Source organism: Astyanax mexicanus, chromosome 19 (genome assembly GCF_023375975.1).
Source record: "Astyanax mexicanus isolate ESR-SI-001 chromosome 19, AstMex3_surface, whole genome shotgun sequence".
Lineage (NCBI taxonomy): Eukaryota > Metazoa > Chordata > Actinopteri > Characiformes > Acestrorhamphidae > Astyanax > Astyanax mexicanus.
Window position 1 is genome coordinate 14,466,358 of NC_064426.1, and position 16,531 is coordinate 14,482,888.

Genomic DNA, 16,531 nt, shown 5'->3' on the forward strand with positions numbered 1-16,531 from the left:
GAAATGCAAAATGATAAAGCTTTATTTTTTTTAGTATAAGAAATAAAAACAACTTCGTCCCAAAAACATATTTTTACATAATATATATTATTTTATACAACCTTTGCATTTGTTAAAAACCTTAAACCTCATCCCAAAAACAGCCCACAAACAAAACAAAATTAATAATTAATTCAAAAATAATAATTAATTCATTATTAATATTGTTGTTATTATTTGGCCATGCCAGAGAGCCAGCCTAATTTGAAGAGAGACGGTGCAGCAGGTTCTTCTTCCTGATTGGCTAACTGTCGGAAAAGGTTTCCAGGACGGAAGGAGTCTTCTGGGGCTGGAGCGGACGAGGGAGCCGCCTGAAAAGCAATAAAAATATGATGATGAAAAAGACAAGCCACTGAAAAATGTAGGATCGATGCAGTCAATCCCCCAAGACATGTTTTGGGCATGTTTAACTTTACACTAAAGCTAAGAGGCTAATATAGATAACAAGCAATATCAGTCTATATACGCCAATTAGCATGGTGCTAACTGTGTGTCTAAATCATCATATACTCTCCCTTATCTAAAATACACTGAAGTACAGAACATGGCTAAATCCTGACACCCAGGTTCTAAACAATGCTCTAAACAATAGTGGTTTTCACCCCTTGGCCCCAACATTTAGCCCTATCCCTCTGTTTTGCACATTCATGCCTAGGGATAGGGTGTCACGATTCTTGTTAGGCTGGAGTGATAGTGGGGGAAGTGTTGGGGATACATGACCCTTCAAACTGAGATTATTAGAAACTCAAAACTGATGATCACTGGCAAGCGGCACAAGCAACCAAGGAAACCTAAAAATTAATATTTTCCTTTGGTAAAATCATGATAACCACTATATTACCATAGTCTAATATGTAGTTTCAATGTTTTATGTCAATTTTGTTCTTAACAAGCATAAAACAATCACTATTAGTTTGTCTTAGTAGCTAGCTAGCTTTCCTGTTCCACCCTAAATGGAACAGGAAACACACAGCAGAGGAAGCAGCATTTAATGTTTAACAGATTTCAGGGTATATCACAGCATTTTTATTTTATTTTGCATAACTGGGCTTTAATATAGGTTTGTGACTTATTATACTGTTAGGAGTACATACTGTAAAACACTAAGGCTTTAAATTAAGGCTTTAATTACTAATTGGTTTTACTTTGTCCCACAAAAATACACAATATATAAAGAAATCAGGCTTCCTTATCAGAATCAGAATGTAAACAATATACCTTAAAAAGAGATGCGCCAACAACTTTAACACAGCTTCCTTTTTAAATAGTTTAATAAACCATATTAATGGACCTAAAATACTCAATGTTTTAGTATTTATAAGAAATATTTTTCGGAAGCTCTATTGCACAAGTCACACACAAGTTTAATATCAATTTACAATGTTTTTCTAAAGCCATTAGAGGCATTAAAGTATTAAAATCAGCCACAGTTCTGTCTCCAGTTAACAAATACATTCAGTTCAGTGTGCATTAATATTATACTTTAAGCTACAGTATTAATGTATTTAAAAGGGCTATAATTATTTTCTTGTATCCAGTGTTTATGGACTTTTATCTCTTGTGCTGAATAAATACAGGACTGATGCTGGGCTGGTCTGGGGCACTAGAGGAACTTTTCTCAGAGCTGTGGATCGATTGTGCCATTTTATTCCTCTCTCTTCAGTCCGTATTCATGTCTATGCTCCAGTCACTACAGTGTGTTAGCTTGTTATGCTAACTGGCTAGTGTTATCTAGCAAGCTTTGCGTCTTCTTTGGTGGCGCTGTTCTACACTGTGTGCTTCTACACGCTGCTCTGCAGCGCCTCTAGTGGTATGGCGTATGTAAAAACAAATGCATACAGGTTCTAATTCCCCTTCGGTATACCAGATGAACCATTAAACCACCCAGCACTACACTACACTAAAGATAACTAGTTAACCAGCAGCTAAGTTACTGAACTCTAGTGCTCCAGCGCTATGTCTCTACATACCCACACGGCCTACAAATAAGCTTAATCGTTGTTTGGGAAACTGAAACCCTACTGTGTCAAAACCACTAAGATTAACCCTATAAGAGTTACTGAACACCCCCACAAGCTTTGGGAAGTGTGTGTGTGTGTGTGTGATGATTTAGACATGATGCTAATTATATAAGCTTTCATGACTTGTTATCTACATTAGCTCTGTAGCTCCTGTGCTAACGCTAAAAGAAGTCCCAGCAAAGTCCTAGTAAAATGTTGATAAAAAAAAAATGAGAAATGATATAATAAACAGTTACCCAAAATAAATGCACCTTCAGCTACTAAATCTTGATGCCTCCATCTCCTCCAGCTTAGCAACAACTTTTAAAAGTTAGCCTTGGCCTCTGTACTAATGTAAGCTACACATTTCCTTTTTTTTTCATGATATTCGAAAAAGAGAAACTGCACCTGAAATGTTTTCAAACTACATCACACACTCAAATCACCAGTAAATACTAGAGAACTGTTCTTTAACATTAGATATCGGTAGTCCCCTTAAAATAGACTCTATGTGATGCCAGGTGGAGCTGATCCACGACTAGTATACTGCTGCTGTCTGATGAAAAACATGCATCTCTAAAACTTTACAGAAGAGAGATAAAACCTTAACTCTCAGTGAAAGTCAATGTAATAAGAGTTTATTTCAGGTAATTTTAGAGAACTTCTATTGGTCCATTTAACAAGAAATTGTTATACAATGTGTGTTCAAATTATGTAGTAAACTAAAATTCAACAACAATTGAGATTTTTATCTTGTTTTTCGTTGGATAACGGTGAGATAAACTATATGTGCAGAAGTATTAGGACACACATCAATTACTAAAATCTTTCAGCAGCAGGTGTTTAAAATGCATTGCATGCAGTCTGCCTTTACAAACAGGGTGTTAGCTGGAGGCTATCGCAGCTGGCATCGGGCAAAATATAGTATAGTATAAACCCTGAACAGGCCGCCAATCCATCGCAGGGCAGACAGACACACAAACACACTCACTCACACACTCACACCTAGTGGGCAATTTCAACTGGTTCCCAATCCGCCTGAACGTGCCGTCATTTTTTAACGTGCAAACCCCACACAGAAAGACCCGGGTCACCACAGCCAGGAATGTAATTAATCACATATGATACATTTAATAGTTTGACAGCCCTAATAAATACAAAAGTAAAGCTGTCTCTTGCAAACCACACTGCAAGCAAACACAGCAAAACCACACAGCATCATAACATCACCCAGAACCTCCAGATCTTCTGCTTCACCATCTTACGACTTCAGAACTCAAACTGAAAAGTGCAGAGTGTGAAAGCATGAGGAATAACACACTACTGTTCTTATTCATTATTCGAAAGTGTTCTGCTTGACTAAGCAAGAAGTTTCACCATGCACTCTTAAAGCCATGGATTCTACTTACGAGTGGTCTGGTGATGTCGGACGATCGAGTGGCTGATTTGGCTTTCCGGGAGTTGGTCATACTCAGCGGCAGTAAACCAAATCTACCACACACAAGAGAAAGAACTGTTATTATATAAGTACAAGAAAAGTACAAAACATTCTGTTCTAGAGAAACAGGGACAGAGTTACCAAATTTAATTGAAAGATATATTGATATATCCCATATACTGTATATCCCAGATAATTGCAAAAACAATATTCTATGCCACTGATACAAAGATAATAAAAAACATTACTTCCAAACATAAAGCAGCTTATAATATTATTTAATATTATATAAGAATATTTAGATACCAGTTTCGATTCATTATCATTTAAGACTAGTGGCGTGAATCGATTAAGGAAATTAATCCAATTAATCAGGACAATATTCTGTGACTAATTGTGATTAATGGCACTTGTTCTTCTTAAGTAGCAAGTTTTTATAGTGGATATTTAAATGTAAATAAAATAATAAATGTAAGAAATGTAAAGTGCAATTATATTTATATTAGTGGTGTCAATTAAAAAACCGTGGGCAGGGCAGGTTGTGGTGAAAGCTGGGATCAAATTTAGTGGCGTAATTAACTTGAAAAAAATAACGCATTACTGATTCCAAATTAAATGCATGTGTTAACATTTTAACGTTGACAGCCCTATTTAAAACATTATTAAGCATTCACATTTAGTAATGTTTAATAATAAAATAGTTTCAATGAATAATTACAGACATTACTTTAAAAATTACCTTTAACAATGGTTAATACGGTTATAAGTCCTGTTGTTTGCGACCCTTATTGTAAAGTATTACCAGAAACAGAACAGAACATTTTAAGTGTCTTTAAAAATGATTGAGGTTCATATGTTCATATACTGTTTAATAAGTCAATAATGTAATGCTGGACCTAACTGGTTCATATTCTCATTATATCTGATTTACAAAACAATAAAGTATTGTGATACTGCCCACTTCTACATGAATCTAGTTAACAGAGGTGTACACATGCTCACCGGATCTGGCTGCTGGCCAGGGGAAGGATGTTGTATGGTTCCTGAGAGCCGATGCTGCTGCTTCTGGGAGTAAACTGCTTTTCTGTGCCGGTTAAAAGACCTAAGAGCACCTGCAAACAACATTAACCTTCATCAAAACAAGGGAAACAACTGAGATAAGATAAAAACTACATTAACCTCACAGGACAACACTGAAACACTTCCAGCTGAATATGAAGGGAAGTGGAAGTCCCTTCATTACTGTTTCATTATGATCTAATATGACCAATTTGTGTGTGTCTAAAGCAGATCAGGTCACATGTCATTACAGGTCATCTTTTGACAAATGGAAGAAGTTCTGACAAACAGGTAAATTTACTCTGAACTGTTATACCTGAGGAACTGAACGAGATATTTGAGCCTCTGAATGCTTTGTCAGAGGAAGTTCTTACACCAAATGATAATAAATACACTGCACAATCCCTAAGAGACTTTAACTAAAGTTTTGTTCTGTTTCCCTGATGTGTAAACAGTGTCCTTTAGGGGAGCTTAAGGCACAAACTGAACTTCATTACTATAGGAACGTGTAGAACTAAACAATATGGCCATCATTTTGCTTAATAGATATTTTCTTTTTAATTTTGGTCTAAACAATATAATATTGACATGAAAAGACATTTTTTTTAAAGTCCTAAAAGTACATAAAGAACCCAGTTAAACAAATGTGACAAAAATATTATACATGGTTATTTATTTATTATGGAAAATGAATCACATCACATATTTTGAGTGGCAAACATTTGTGTATATGCCTTCATTGATGAAACAATGAATCTAAATCATATCAGAGAATGATTAAGGAAAAAAACAGGACATCAATTAACTGAATCTCAAGAGTAGGTGGGTCATGCAGCAAGACAATGACTCTACTACTTTGTAACAACCCTGTTTTAGGGCATATTTATGCAGAAATATAGAAAATACTAAAAGGTTCACAATCTCTTAAGCACCACTGCATACACTGATATGAAATAACGGTACAGTCTTAGGATATCCCAGGACTAAACAATTCCCAATTCTCTATCATTTTGCTTTAAAATACAACAACCCTCACTGCTGGAATCTCTGTCTACTTACTGAGGTTCTCTGAGTTAGCCGGTTCAGGTTGCTGTTAAGATGAGGGGTGAACACGTCCAGATCAAACGGGTCAATATGGCTCTCCAAGGAGTCACAGATCTCCTGAACCCTGAAATATTAAATGGAACTTTTTCACAAAACCTTTTTCTAAATATGGATTAGAATGGCTAAAGAAACAGACAGGACACATCATCAATTGTGTTTGGAGTTTTAGCATATTTTTTTAGCAGAGACGAATGGTTAGAGGGGTACCTGGGGTCCTGCTGCGATCGAGAGCTCTTCCCCTCCTCCAGCCGAGAGCCCAGAGTGGCTGAGAGGAAGCGCAGGTCAAACAGGAGCTGCAGAGCTCTGTTCTGAGTGATAGGGGGCACCATCTCCTGAAACACAGAGACAGATAAGATTTATAATAAACGAAGAATTAAAATAACAGATATATTGCTGATCGCAAACCAAAGAATGCTTTACAATCAATACAAAAGGGATAATATCTGATCATATCTGATTTGAACACACCGCTTTTTAGTAAGTATATAGTTAAAACTGACCTTTTTAATTCCAAATTGTTTAAATGCGCGAAATCTGTTCAAAATAATACAAATGAACAGTGCAATACAGAAGAAGCATAGGCTTAAGAATTGACCTTCCGCTAATTAACACATGAACAATGAGAACAATTATTCACAGGCCTAAACATTGAAAAATAGCATACAACAATGTGTGAAAGACTTTCTTCTACTCTATAGTAAATTAACAAGGTTTAAAATCTTAAATACTTTCTGAACAAACATGTAGTATTAGGCATGTAGCCTGGCTCGATTTGGTTGATCTATCAGTAGAATACACACAGCGCTGCAGGTCAAGTGTAATGCAGAGGAGTGAAAGAGCTGGTGTGTGAGCACAGCAGATTTATATAAAATTAAAAATTACTTTAAAAAAAAAAAAAGTAGGCCTGCACACAGATGATTTTCTTGAGCTCGGCTCGACAGGGTTTTGACAAAGTTCAGAACTGCCAAACTTAAGAGTTTTATAAGTACTGTTTTTTTTTCGTACTATAAGGTATACTTGCTGGAGCAGCCTTAGCATAAGCCACTACCTGTGCTAATCGCTAGGTCTTTTGCTGTTCAGAGGTGATTATAGCGGACTGTAGCCTGTTGCTAGCCCCGGCTAGCAATGCTGGAGCAATATTAGCCGTTAACCGCGCTAAGCGCTAGCTTTTTCATCGTTCAGAGGTGAGTATTATTAGTCTGTAGTCTGCTTGTTTACTGTGTTAAAAAAAAGCTACATGAGAAGAACTGTTAGCTAATATCACCCTGGCTTACCGAGACACTAATGGTTCCTCAGTTTAGTGCTCGCAGAGTGGTCCAGAGGTCTAAAGCACTGCCACTATGAGCGGGAGGTCGCAGGTTCGAACCCCTGCTCATGCAGCTTTGCCATCAAGCTATATATATAAGAATTACAATTTTGTTTACTTAGCTTAGCTTTAGGTTAAATCCCCCACCCCAAACCACCACCCAGCAGTGAGACCTGCTAAATAAGAAGAAAAACATGGCAACACTCCTGTTCCTTACTAGTGTTGCATAATGCGTCTTATAATCGGTGCGCCTCATGTATGAAAATACGCCAGAAAATAGACGTGCCTTAGACGTGCCCCTTAGAATCTGGTGTGCTTAATAGTATGGAAAAAAAATAAACATGCCCACAGCTCTGCGGGTGAATGCATGCACCTGAATGTGTATGTGGGTGAGAGAGAGATACACATAAAAAAGAGAGAGTGAGTGCACTGGAGTATTTAGCACAGAGATGCTGTGTTGACAGGTTTGAGAAAAATAAAGTGGAGGAAAGTAGCATTATATCACAGTTAATTCGGACCCTGCAATGTGATTGACTGAGGCGTTTTATGAGTGCCATTACCAGCTAGTAAGGCACTATAACCGAAGCTCTCCATGTATTACTCCGCCACATACAGGTAACCTAGCAACGATGCAGCGCTTACAAACCAATAACCATATTATTATAGTATTATTTTGCCCATTACACAAAATCTGTGAAGCCTGTGCCTGTGTTTGGGTGAGCTCAGGCAGAGGATATAAAATCTACCAGTCAGGAAGCATGGTTAAACAGCAGTGTATTTAGGAGTGTCGGGAGAATAGAACGCTTGAACGCTTACCTTGCCCTCTGATTGCTGAGTGAGTTTTTCATATTCACTCAGCACCTGATCCACACAGCCCTTCAGCAGCTCCAGCAGAGTAACCTTCGGCAGAGCGTGACCCCCGACCCTGTTCACCTCCAGACACAGCTGGAACAGCAGAGACTGAACATACCAGGAAGGCTACAGTGAGAAAAACACAGAAACACAGAAAAGCAAAGTCACAAACTCTGTGTACGTCAAATAGCCATATCATTAAACCACTGCCAGGTGAATAACAGGATTAACATTGATGATCTGGTTCCAGCGGCTCCTGTTGAGGGGTGTTTATTATTAGGCAGCAAGTGAACAGTCAGTTTACTGCTGAAACAAAAAGAAAAGGGTTAAGCAATGACTATGGAGGCCCCACCTAACAACTTACAGGACTTGGCGCCAGAATCTACAGGACACCTTTAAAGGTCCTGTGAAGTTCATGCCACAACATAACTTCCTTTGAACCTTGTTCCTTTGATGGCTAATGTTATTGTAATTCTGAGTTGGTTACCTGTACAGGTAGGTGGATTTTGGACATGACCGTGTTTCCTGACTCCGCCTCCTCCTGGATCTCCAGTTCCTCCCAGTGTGTAGCAGTTGATAGAACTGAACCAGCAGAGCCAGCGTGGAGAGAGATGGCAAAACTGCCTATCAGTACCTAACACAAACACACACACACCATAAGAACATCACCCCAACACACAAAGCGTTTCAACAACTCTAAGTTGGGAAGTTGACTAGACCACTCCTAACGTGCAGATTTCTTATTTTTATGATAACTAAAAGATAAACAGTATCACAGCAACACAGTGGTTACAAGAGCAATATACACTTTCACAGCAATGTAAATCTTAAAAAACTTGGAACGCTTACAGTGGTGCTTGAAAGTTTGTGATTTTCTGCATAAAAATGACTGTAATCATCAACAGATTTTCACCCAATTCCTATAAGTTGATAAAGAGAACCCAGTTAAACAAATGAGACTAAGTATACTATTTTTGTCATTTATTTATTGAGGAAAATGATCCAATATTGCATATTTGTGAGTGGCAAAAGTATGTGAACCTTTACTTTCAGTATCTGAGTTGCAGCAATACCTGCAACTGAATGTTTCTGGTAACTGTTGATCAGTCTGACTTTTAGGTCATTTCATGCATATTCATGCAGAAATCTAGACAATTCTAAAATGATTTACAAACTTTCAAGCACCACTGTATGTATTCCATTCAAATACATAACTGGTGTAGTTTTAATTTGTATAGTTGGATAATGAGCATTGTAATATTAAACTTGTTGTTTTTAATTACCATCAAATCAACTGTAATCAGAACCTGTGTATTCTTTTCCATGTCTTAGGACTTCTCTTAGACTAATGTTTTAGAAAATTAAACAAATTGCTATTTTTAAATGTAAAAAAAAAACAAAAAACAATAAAAAAAAAAAACAACTTGTCTTTAATGTCAGTATTTTTTCACCCTATAAACAATTGATTTACTTGCATTTGAGCATTCAAGTATTCTTGACTGTGGTTACACTTTTGAAATGCTTACAGTGTGTTTGTGTGTCTGTGTTTGAGTGCATCTAACCTTGGATACTGCATTGCTCCAAATGCGATATGCCTCCGTACTGCAGGTCAGCAGTTCATCCTTCAGTCCGGCCCATTTCACCTGAGCTGGACTAAGCTCCGCCCCTCTGGCCGCACTGCTTTTACCGAGCTTTTTGCCCTGCCGGGGTGTGTTTCTGCCTGCAGCGTCCGCAGCGTCACCCTGCTGACCGAGAACACACTGTCTCAGGCTGGGGCACAGCTCTCCCAGGGACTGACACAGTCTCGCCATGAACAACACTGCGCTCATCCGCCACGACCCCGCCGGCTCTGCCTGCAGAACAGTCAGCTCAGAGCGCACACTGGACAGAATATCTCTTACACAGGCCAAGCAGTGCTCCCTCAGAGCCTCCTCCACAGCTGCTGCGTCCGTGAAACGGCTAAAAGAGGAGGAGCCTGCAGCAGGCGCGCTCTCACACTGATCCTTGCCGGGGGGTTCCGGAGGTAAGTAGTGCTGTAGGTCCTCCAGCTTGGCCTTCAGTTTGGAATCGAGGGCGGAGCAGAAGGTCTGGATGCAGGGTGTGAGGGCCTGGGTCTTCATGGTCAGACCACTCTTCACCTGAGAATACGGCTGTTTGATAGGGGCAAAACATTATTATAGTGTGTGCTGTAGAAAAACTGCACAGTTTCTCACACAAAAGTGAGTACACCCCTCATGATTTTGTAAATAATTCATATTTACACCACAACACTGAAGATTTGACACTTTGATACAATGTTAAGTAAGTACAGGGGTTGGACAATGAAACTGAAACACCTGGTTTTAGACCACAATAATGTATTGTCTCGACGGACAGTTCTGGTGGAAACAGGAGAGTTGAGGTGCACATTGAATTCTGCCGTGATTTGGGCAGCCGTGGTTTTATGTTTTTTGGATACAATCCGGGTTAGCACCCGAACATCCCTTTCAGACAGCTTCCTCTTACAGCGTCCACAGTTAATCCTGTTGGATGTGGTTGGTCCTTCTTGGTGGTATGCTGACATTACCCTGGATACCGTGGCTCTTGATACATCACAAACACTTGCTGTCTTGGTCACAGATGCTCCAGCAAGACGTGTACCAACAATTTGTCCTCTTTTGAACTCTGGTATGTCGCCCATACTGTTGTGTGCATTGCAATATTTTGAGCAAAACTGTGCTCTTACCCTGCTAACTGAACCTTCACACTCTGCTCTTACTGGTGCAATAATGTGCAATTAATGAAGATTGGCCACCAGGCTGCTCCAATTTAGCCATGAAAACTAAACACACTAAAATAACAGGTGTTTCAGTTTCATTGTCCAACCCCTGTATATAGCAGTAACAAGTATTTAGTCATGCAGTACCAGATCAATGTTGTGCACAGACTGCAGTAGGTAAAGAAAATAGTTAATATTTCCTAAAGTATGATAATTAAATTGTGTTGTCTTTAAAAGGGTATAATTGCTTTGTTATGCTATGATATTTCCATTATATCAGTGGCATTTAATTTGTCTTAAAAAGACAATAATATTGTTTATCGCAATTATTTCTGGGATGATAAATCGTTTACAAAAAAATCTAATAGTGACAGGCCTAACCATGCCTAATGCAAAACATGGGCTAGTGAGATACTGTGATCACACTGAACACTCAGTATAATGTACCTGTGGACTTCGCTGGGACACGCTGACCCAGGCCGCGTCACTCGGCAGGTCTCCCTGAGACTCCGCCCACAAGAACGCAGCTACATCACTCTCGTACTGAACCCCGCGGCTGAGTCCTGCAGACTGAGACTGAACCTCCAGGTCCCGCAGGGCGGAGGAGAGGAGCTGCCTAGAGCTGCTGGAGATCCCCTCTGCCCCCTCCTGAGTGATCGCCTGTAGATACAGCAAGAGTTCCTGACACACTGTGTACACAAGACAACAGACCTGTAGCCTTCCTAATAATCCTGCTGAGCTCATCCAACCAGTACCACAGTCAATATTAACACACTGCTAATAAAAAGTGAGACACACTGTTCTGAACAAATATGAACAAAAGTAAACTTTAAATTCAGGCTTTACAATTAACTGCTACCTGCACATCATGAGTCTGATCTGTTAAAGCTCCACTAGGTAGGATTGAGATTTTGTGCTCTTAGGCTCCCCCTACAGTTGCAGAGTGTAATAAATGTATACAGCACTGTCGTAACCCCCCCATCCGTCTCCCCGCATTTTTAAACTACAATACCAATATAACATTGTGGATTATATGTTTACAAAGTTATGATAATTGTGAAAGGAAATGCATTATATAGAGAACTGTTTATAAGCATATACATATTTTTTTTTCATATATACAGTAGACTGTGATTACTACTAAAATGTACTACATAAATAGTGGAAAATCCACCTGAATATAAGCGACTTTTTCCATCAGAAAGTAAAAAGCACACAAAAATAATTACAACCAATCTGAACTGCATCATCGACTTGTCTCTTTTAGCATTAAATGTTTATCTTATTGTAATCACGACTGAAACAAGACTGATAAAACAGTATATTTAAAGAGTAGCACTGTTAGCCCTCACCACAAAACAAGCACAGCATGAAATAATATTAAAAGCTTTTACAAGCCCCAGACTAAAATTTATATTTCAGTTTGGAGCAATATACTGCAAGCTAAGCTTACAAAACCTGAATCAGATACAATATACGTAAATACTACCTCACTATAACCATTGTATATATCCACAAACAACAAAAATGTAAACAGCAAAACCCAGACTACAACTCTATAAAGTAACGTTATGAATATGAAGCTAGACCATCTCAGCAAAACACCAGAGCAACAAAATAAGATCACCAAACTCTCTTCAGTCAATCAGATCTGTGCAGACGCGGTAAGGAAAAAAATAAATAAATAAACACACCACTCCTTATGCGGGATCGAACCTGTGTTGTGAGGGTCGCGGTCCCGCTGCTCCGGCTGTTGAATTGGGACGCGGCCGTGAAAAAACGCCTTTATAAGGAGATAGGGAGCACGAGAACGGGCGGAAAAACGAGAACGCGCAGAAACTAAAGTCACGCCGAGCGCGACAGAGAGAGACAGGCAAGAAATGTAAACAAAATCTGACCAGAGAGGCATTTATTATTATTATTATTATTATTATTATTATTCAGTTCAAGCAACCTTACAGGATATAGCACTTGATTATAACACAAGTTAATCGGTCCGGACCTTGGCCTGTCGAAATTTTCTCTAACTGGACCATACTGAATTCTAATTAAATACCCCTGTCCTACGTAGTGTGCCTTTAACATTCCCGAGCCATGCCCTGAGGCTTCATGATTAATTTACATACTGCTATCTCAGTTTAACCTTTAACATGACAGTGTATACCCCAGCTGCTATGTTAAACAAATTAGAATATTTTTTATAATTTTGATTCGCCAAACTGCCACCTCTTGATAGGATGACAGCTGTGCCCATCTCTGCTTTGATTTTCACATTGAGCTTCATGAGGTAAAGTAACCTGGAAATGCTTAAGTTAACAGCTGTGCTGAACTTGTTAATAGTTAATTACTTGAATTTCTTGGTTTTAATGTGTTTGAGAGCATCAGTTGTAAAGTTGTGAAGAGGTAGAGTTGGTATACAGTGAATAGCTCTGTTTGAGTAATGTTCTAATCCATATAATGGTAAGAACTACAAAACTAAGTTTAATAAAAAAATACTTTAAGAAACGAAGGTCAGTCAACTTGAAAGTATCCTCATGGGCAATCACAAAGACTAACAAAAAACCTTGCCATGAAACTGGCTCTCATCAGGACTGTCCAGGAAAGGATAAGAAAGAGTTACCAGCCTCAGAAAGCACAAGTTTACAGCTCCCTAGATAAGAGCAGCTAAATGCTTCACAGTGTATGTTTGTTTGTTTAACACATTTAAGTCATCAGTATTCATTTACAATGTACAGTACAGGGCAAAATTTGGACACATCTTCTCATTCAATGCGTTTTCTTAATTTTTGTTATGACTATTTACATTGTAGATTCTCACTGAAGGCATCAAAACTATGAATGGACACATGTGGAGTTGTCTGTACTTAAAAAATGAGCTGTCCTCCACAGTCACCGGACCTGAACCCAATCCAGATGGTTTGGGGTGAGCTGGAGCACAGGGTGAAGGTAAAGACAACAAGTGCTAAACACCTCTGGGAACTCCTTCAAGACTGTTGGAAAACCATTTCAGGTGGCCACCTCTTGAAGCTCATTGAGAGAATGATGCCAAGAGTGTGCAAAGCAGGCTATTTCGAAGAAACTAGAATATATATATATATATATATATATATATATATATATATATATATATATATATATATATATATATTTTAGTTATTTACCTTTTTTTGTTAAGTACATAACTTCACATGTGTTCATTCATAGTTTTGATGCCTTCAGTGAGAATCTATAATGTAAAAATAGTCATGAAAATAAAGAAAACACTGAAAAAGAGAAGGTGTGTCATTCAAAACACTGAACGACAAGGAGTGTCCAAACTTTTGACTGGCACTAAATCTCCCATCACCCAGGCTTGGGTGACTATGTACATACGGGGCAAGAGTCAAACTGTGCGCATTTCATTATTCTCTAAAGCATTTTAACCATTCACTTTAAACCCTATTGAATGTGCAAACCTTAGATAAGCTACTGCTACAGTATTCAGAGTGTGCTGGTCTCTATGTGTTATGTGAGTGTGTGTGTTTATACCTGCAGTCGTTGCAGGAACAGCTGCTGCAGCAGGTCATCCCACAGGCAGAGCGGTTTATCCAGCAGCCGCAAACAAACAGCACTCCAGTGCAGGCTGATGGACTCGCTGCTCAGCAGCTCCCACACTGCGTCCCTGATCGCAGCCAGAGCCTTCAGAGTCTTCACATACACCAGCAGACTGCTCACACCTGCACGGATATCCTCCTTACACCTGCACAACCAATATTCAGTATAGAAGTACATTAATTAAACATAAAAAATACAGCAAGATGTACCAATCTTTTCCGTATTCCATAGTCAATAATTAGCACAAATGTATTACCAGTTAACATTAAACTGGATTAAAGATCTACACTGATCAGCCAAAACATCTGAACTTGCTGCGTAATAGTGTGTAAACATGAAGTCTACAAGACCTCTAAAGGTGTTTTGTGGTACCTAACATCTAGACATTTTTAACAGATGTGTAAGTCCTGTAAGTTGTGAGGTGGGGCCTTCATAAACATTAGTAAACACATTGGCACCGGTTCATTAGCTGTCCTTTCTTGGAGCACATTCACTAGGTACTGACCACTTCACAAAACCTGCCTGATGTTTTAGAGATGTTCTAATTCAGTCGTTTAGCCCTCACCATCTGGAGCTTGCTGAATAGTCTCAGATTCTTGCAATTGTTCACATCTCAAATTCAAGAACTGACTTGCTGCCTAATATATTCACCCCAGGACAGATGCCACTGAAACCAAACCATCATTGTGTTTTTAATGATACAGCTGATCAGTGTACAGCACTAGACAAAAGTGTTTTTAAAAAAATGTTTAGTTTTTTTTGGGGTTTTTTTTTTTTTTTAGATTGTAAATGAGTACTGACGTCATCCAGACAATGAGGGAACACATAAGGAATCATGTAGTAACTTAAAGGTGAAAAACAAAGCAAAATACTCTGAAGCATTAAGGTAACTCTTGTTCTTTCTTTCCTGTGGCAGTCCTGATAAGAGCCAGTTTAATCTTAATGTTTTTGTTGGTCCTTGTGACTGCACTTGAGGATACTCTAAAGTTCTTGTAATTTTTTGGATTGACTGATGTGTTGGGCTGGGTATCAAACTTCGATACCAAAAAGGCACAGACCGAATTGTCACGGTACGAAAGTACAGAAAGGTCTAAAAAAAACTTCAGTGCTCGTTTTCCATACATGAAACGCACTAAATGCAGAAAAGGTATCAAAAAAGTATCGATTGAGTATCGGTACCGAATTCAAAGTATTGTATCGGTAATAAATTTAAAGTAATGCATCAGTAGCGGTATTGAACATTTTAAAATGATACCCAGCCCTATTGATGTTCATTTCTTAAAATATTTTTTTTTCCTTAGTTGAGTAGTTGCTTCTCATAATCTGGATTAGAACATTACTCAAAAAGAGCTATTCACTGTATACCTGTAACTCTACCTCTTCACAACTTTACAACTGATGCTCTCAAACACATTAAGAGGCAAGAAATTCAAGAAATTAACTCTTGATAAGTTCAGCACAGCTGTTAACTGAAAGCCAGGTGACTCTCCCTCATAAAGAGAAAATCCAGCCAAGATGTGCAAATTCCTTATAGTTTGGATGACTTCAGTATTAATCTGAATAATTAATAATTAATCTTAATGCAGAACATTTTAAAATAATGAAAAAAACAAACAAACACTGAATTTAAAGTGTGTCCAAACTTTTGACTGGTATTTTATATATTAGATAAGAGCTTACAGGAGAAATCAGAAGACCACAGTGGAATAGGCCCACAAGTGGACCTAAATATAATATAATATAGAAAGAGAAAGTATAAATCCACTGGTTTGGTGATTTCTGGTGAAAGAATGTAGAAGTAGAATGTAGAGTTCACTCACGTGTCGATCCACTGCTGCAGAGTGTCTCGTAGCTGGTCATGCTGTATGGGCTTGGCTAATGTACGCAGGACAGGCTGGAAGTCAGTGACTGATTGAGGCAGATACTTAAACCAGCTCCCCGCGCTGCCCTCGCCATGCAGGACCTTACGGCCCTTAGCTACAGCACCCAGGAAACACACAGTAAAAGTCCTTATTAGTCTCTGAAAATCAGCTGACATCTGTATTTACAAATACTGACAATATATATAAATTAATTAATTCAACAAATATATGAATTATTAATAAAATCAGTAAATTAGTAGTTTTTGTGCATTCATCCAGACTGCTCACCAGTGGATGTGGTGGAGGTGACGTTTTCCAGTGTGGTGAAAAGCAATCCACAGCTCAGGCCAGGCTCCACCCCCCGGCCCTCTGGAGGCAGGTAGAACACGGCATAGGCCTGATACAGAGTGGTCACCAGCAGCTCCACCAACGAGCACACCTGTGCTTTAATCCCAGCTCCTACAGTAACCAGAGGACAGGTGTTGTGGTTCCCATGCCATCCCCTGAGGTTACACTTTA

The 16,531-nt window shown here is 38.7% G+C and overlaps 1 protein-coding gene across 3 annotated transcripts in view; it reads right to left on the bottom strand.

Annotated features, from left to right (window-relative positions):
• The window catches only part of cog1 (component of oligomeric golgi complex 1), a 24,029-nt gene continuing 7,498 nt past the window's right edge, over positions 1-16,531 (bottom strand). For 2 of the 3 annotated variants that reach the window (XM_007233733.4, XM_049467735.1), the window contains 12 exons: positions 16,301-16,471; positions 15,971-16,127; positions 14,085-14,295; positions 11,004-11,216; positions 9,361-9,948; positions 8,286-8,432; positions 7,763-7,924; positions 5,848-5,972; positions 5,596-5,704; positions 4,480-4,589; positions 3,449-3,530; positions 1-350 (listed from right to left, as the gene is read on the bottom strand). In XM_007233733.4, the coding sequence (XP_007233795.3) occupies positions 213-350; positions 3,449-3,530; positions 4,480-4,589; positions 5,596-5,704; positions 5,848-5,972; positions 7,763-7,924; positions 8,286-8,432; positions 9,361-9,948; positions 11,004-11,216; positions 14,085-14,295; positions 15,971-16,127; positions 16,301-16,471 (2,213 nt within the window). In that variant the 3' untranslated portion in view covers positions 1-212. Of the gene's footprint in view, positions 351-2,812; positions 3,321-3,448; positions 3,531-4,479; positions 4,590-5,595; positions 5,705-5,847; positions 5,973-7,762; positions 7,925-8,285; positions 8,433-9,360; positions 9,949-11,003; positions 11,217-14,084; positions 14,296-15,970; positions 16,128-16,300; positions 16,472-16,531 lie in introns of those variants that run through there. The other variant, XM_015601426.3, reaches the window with a different exon arrangement.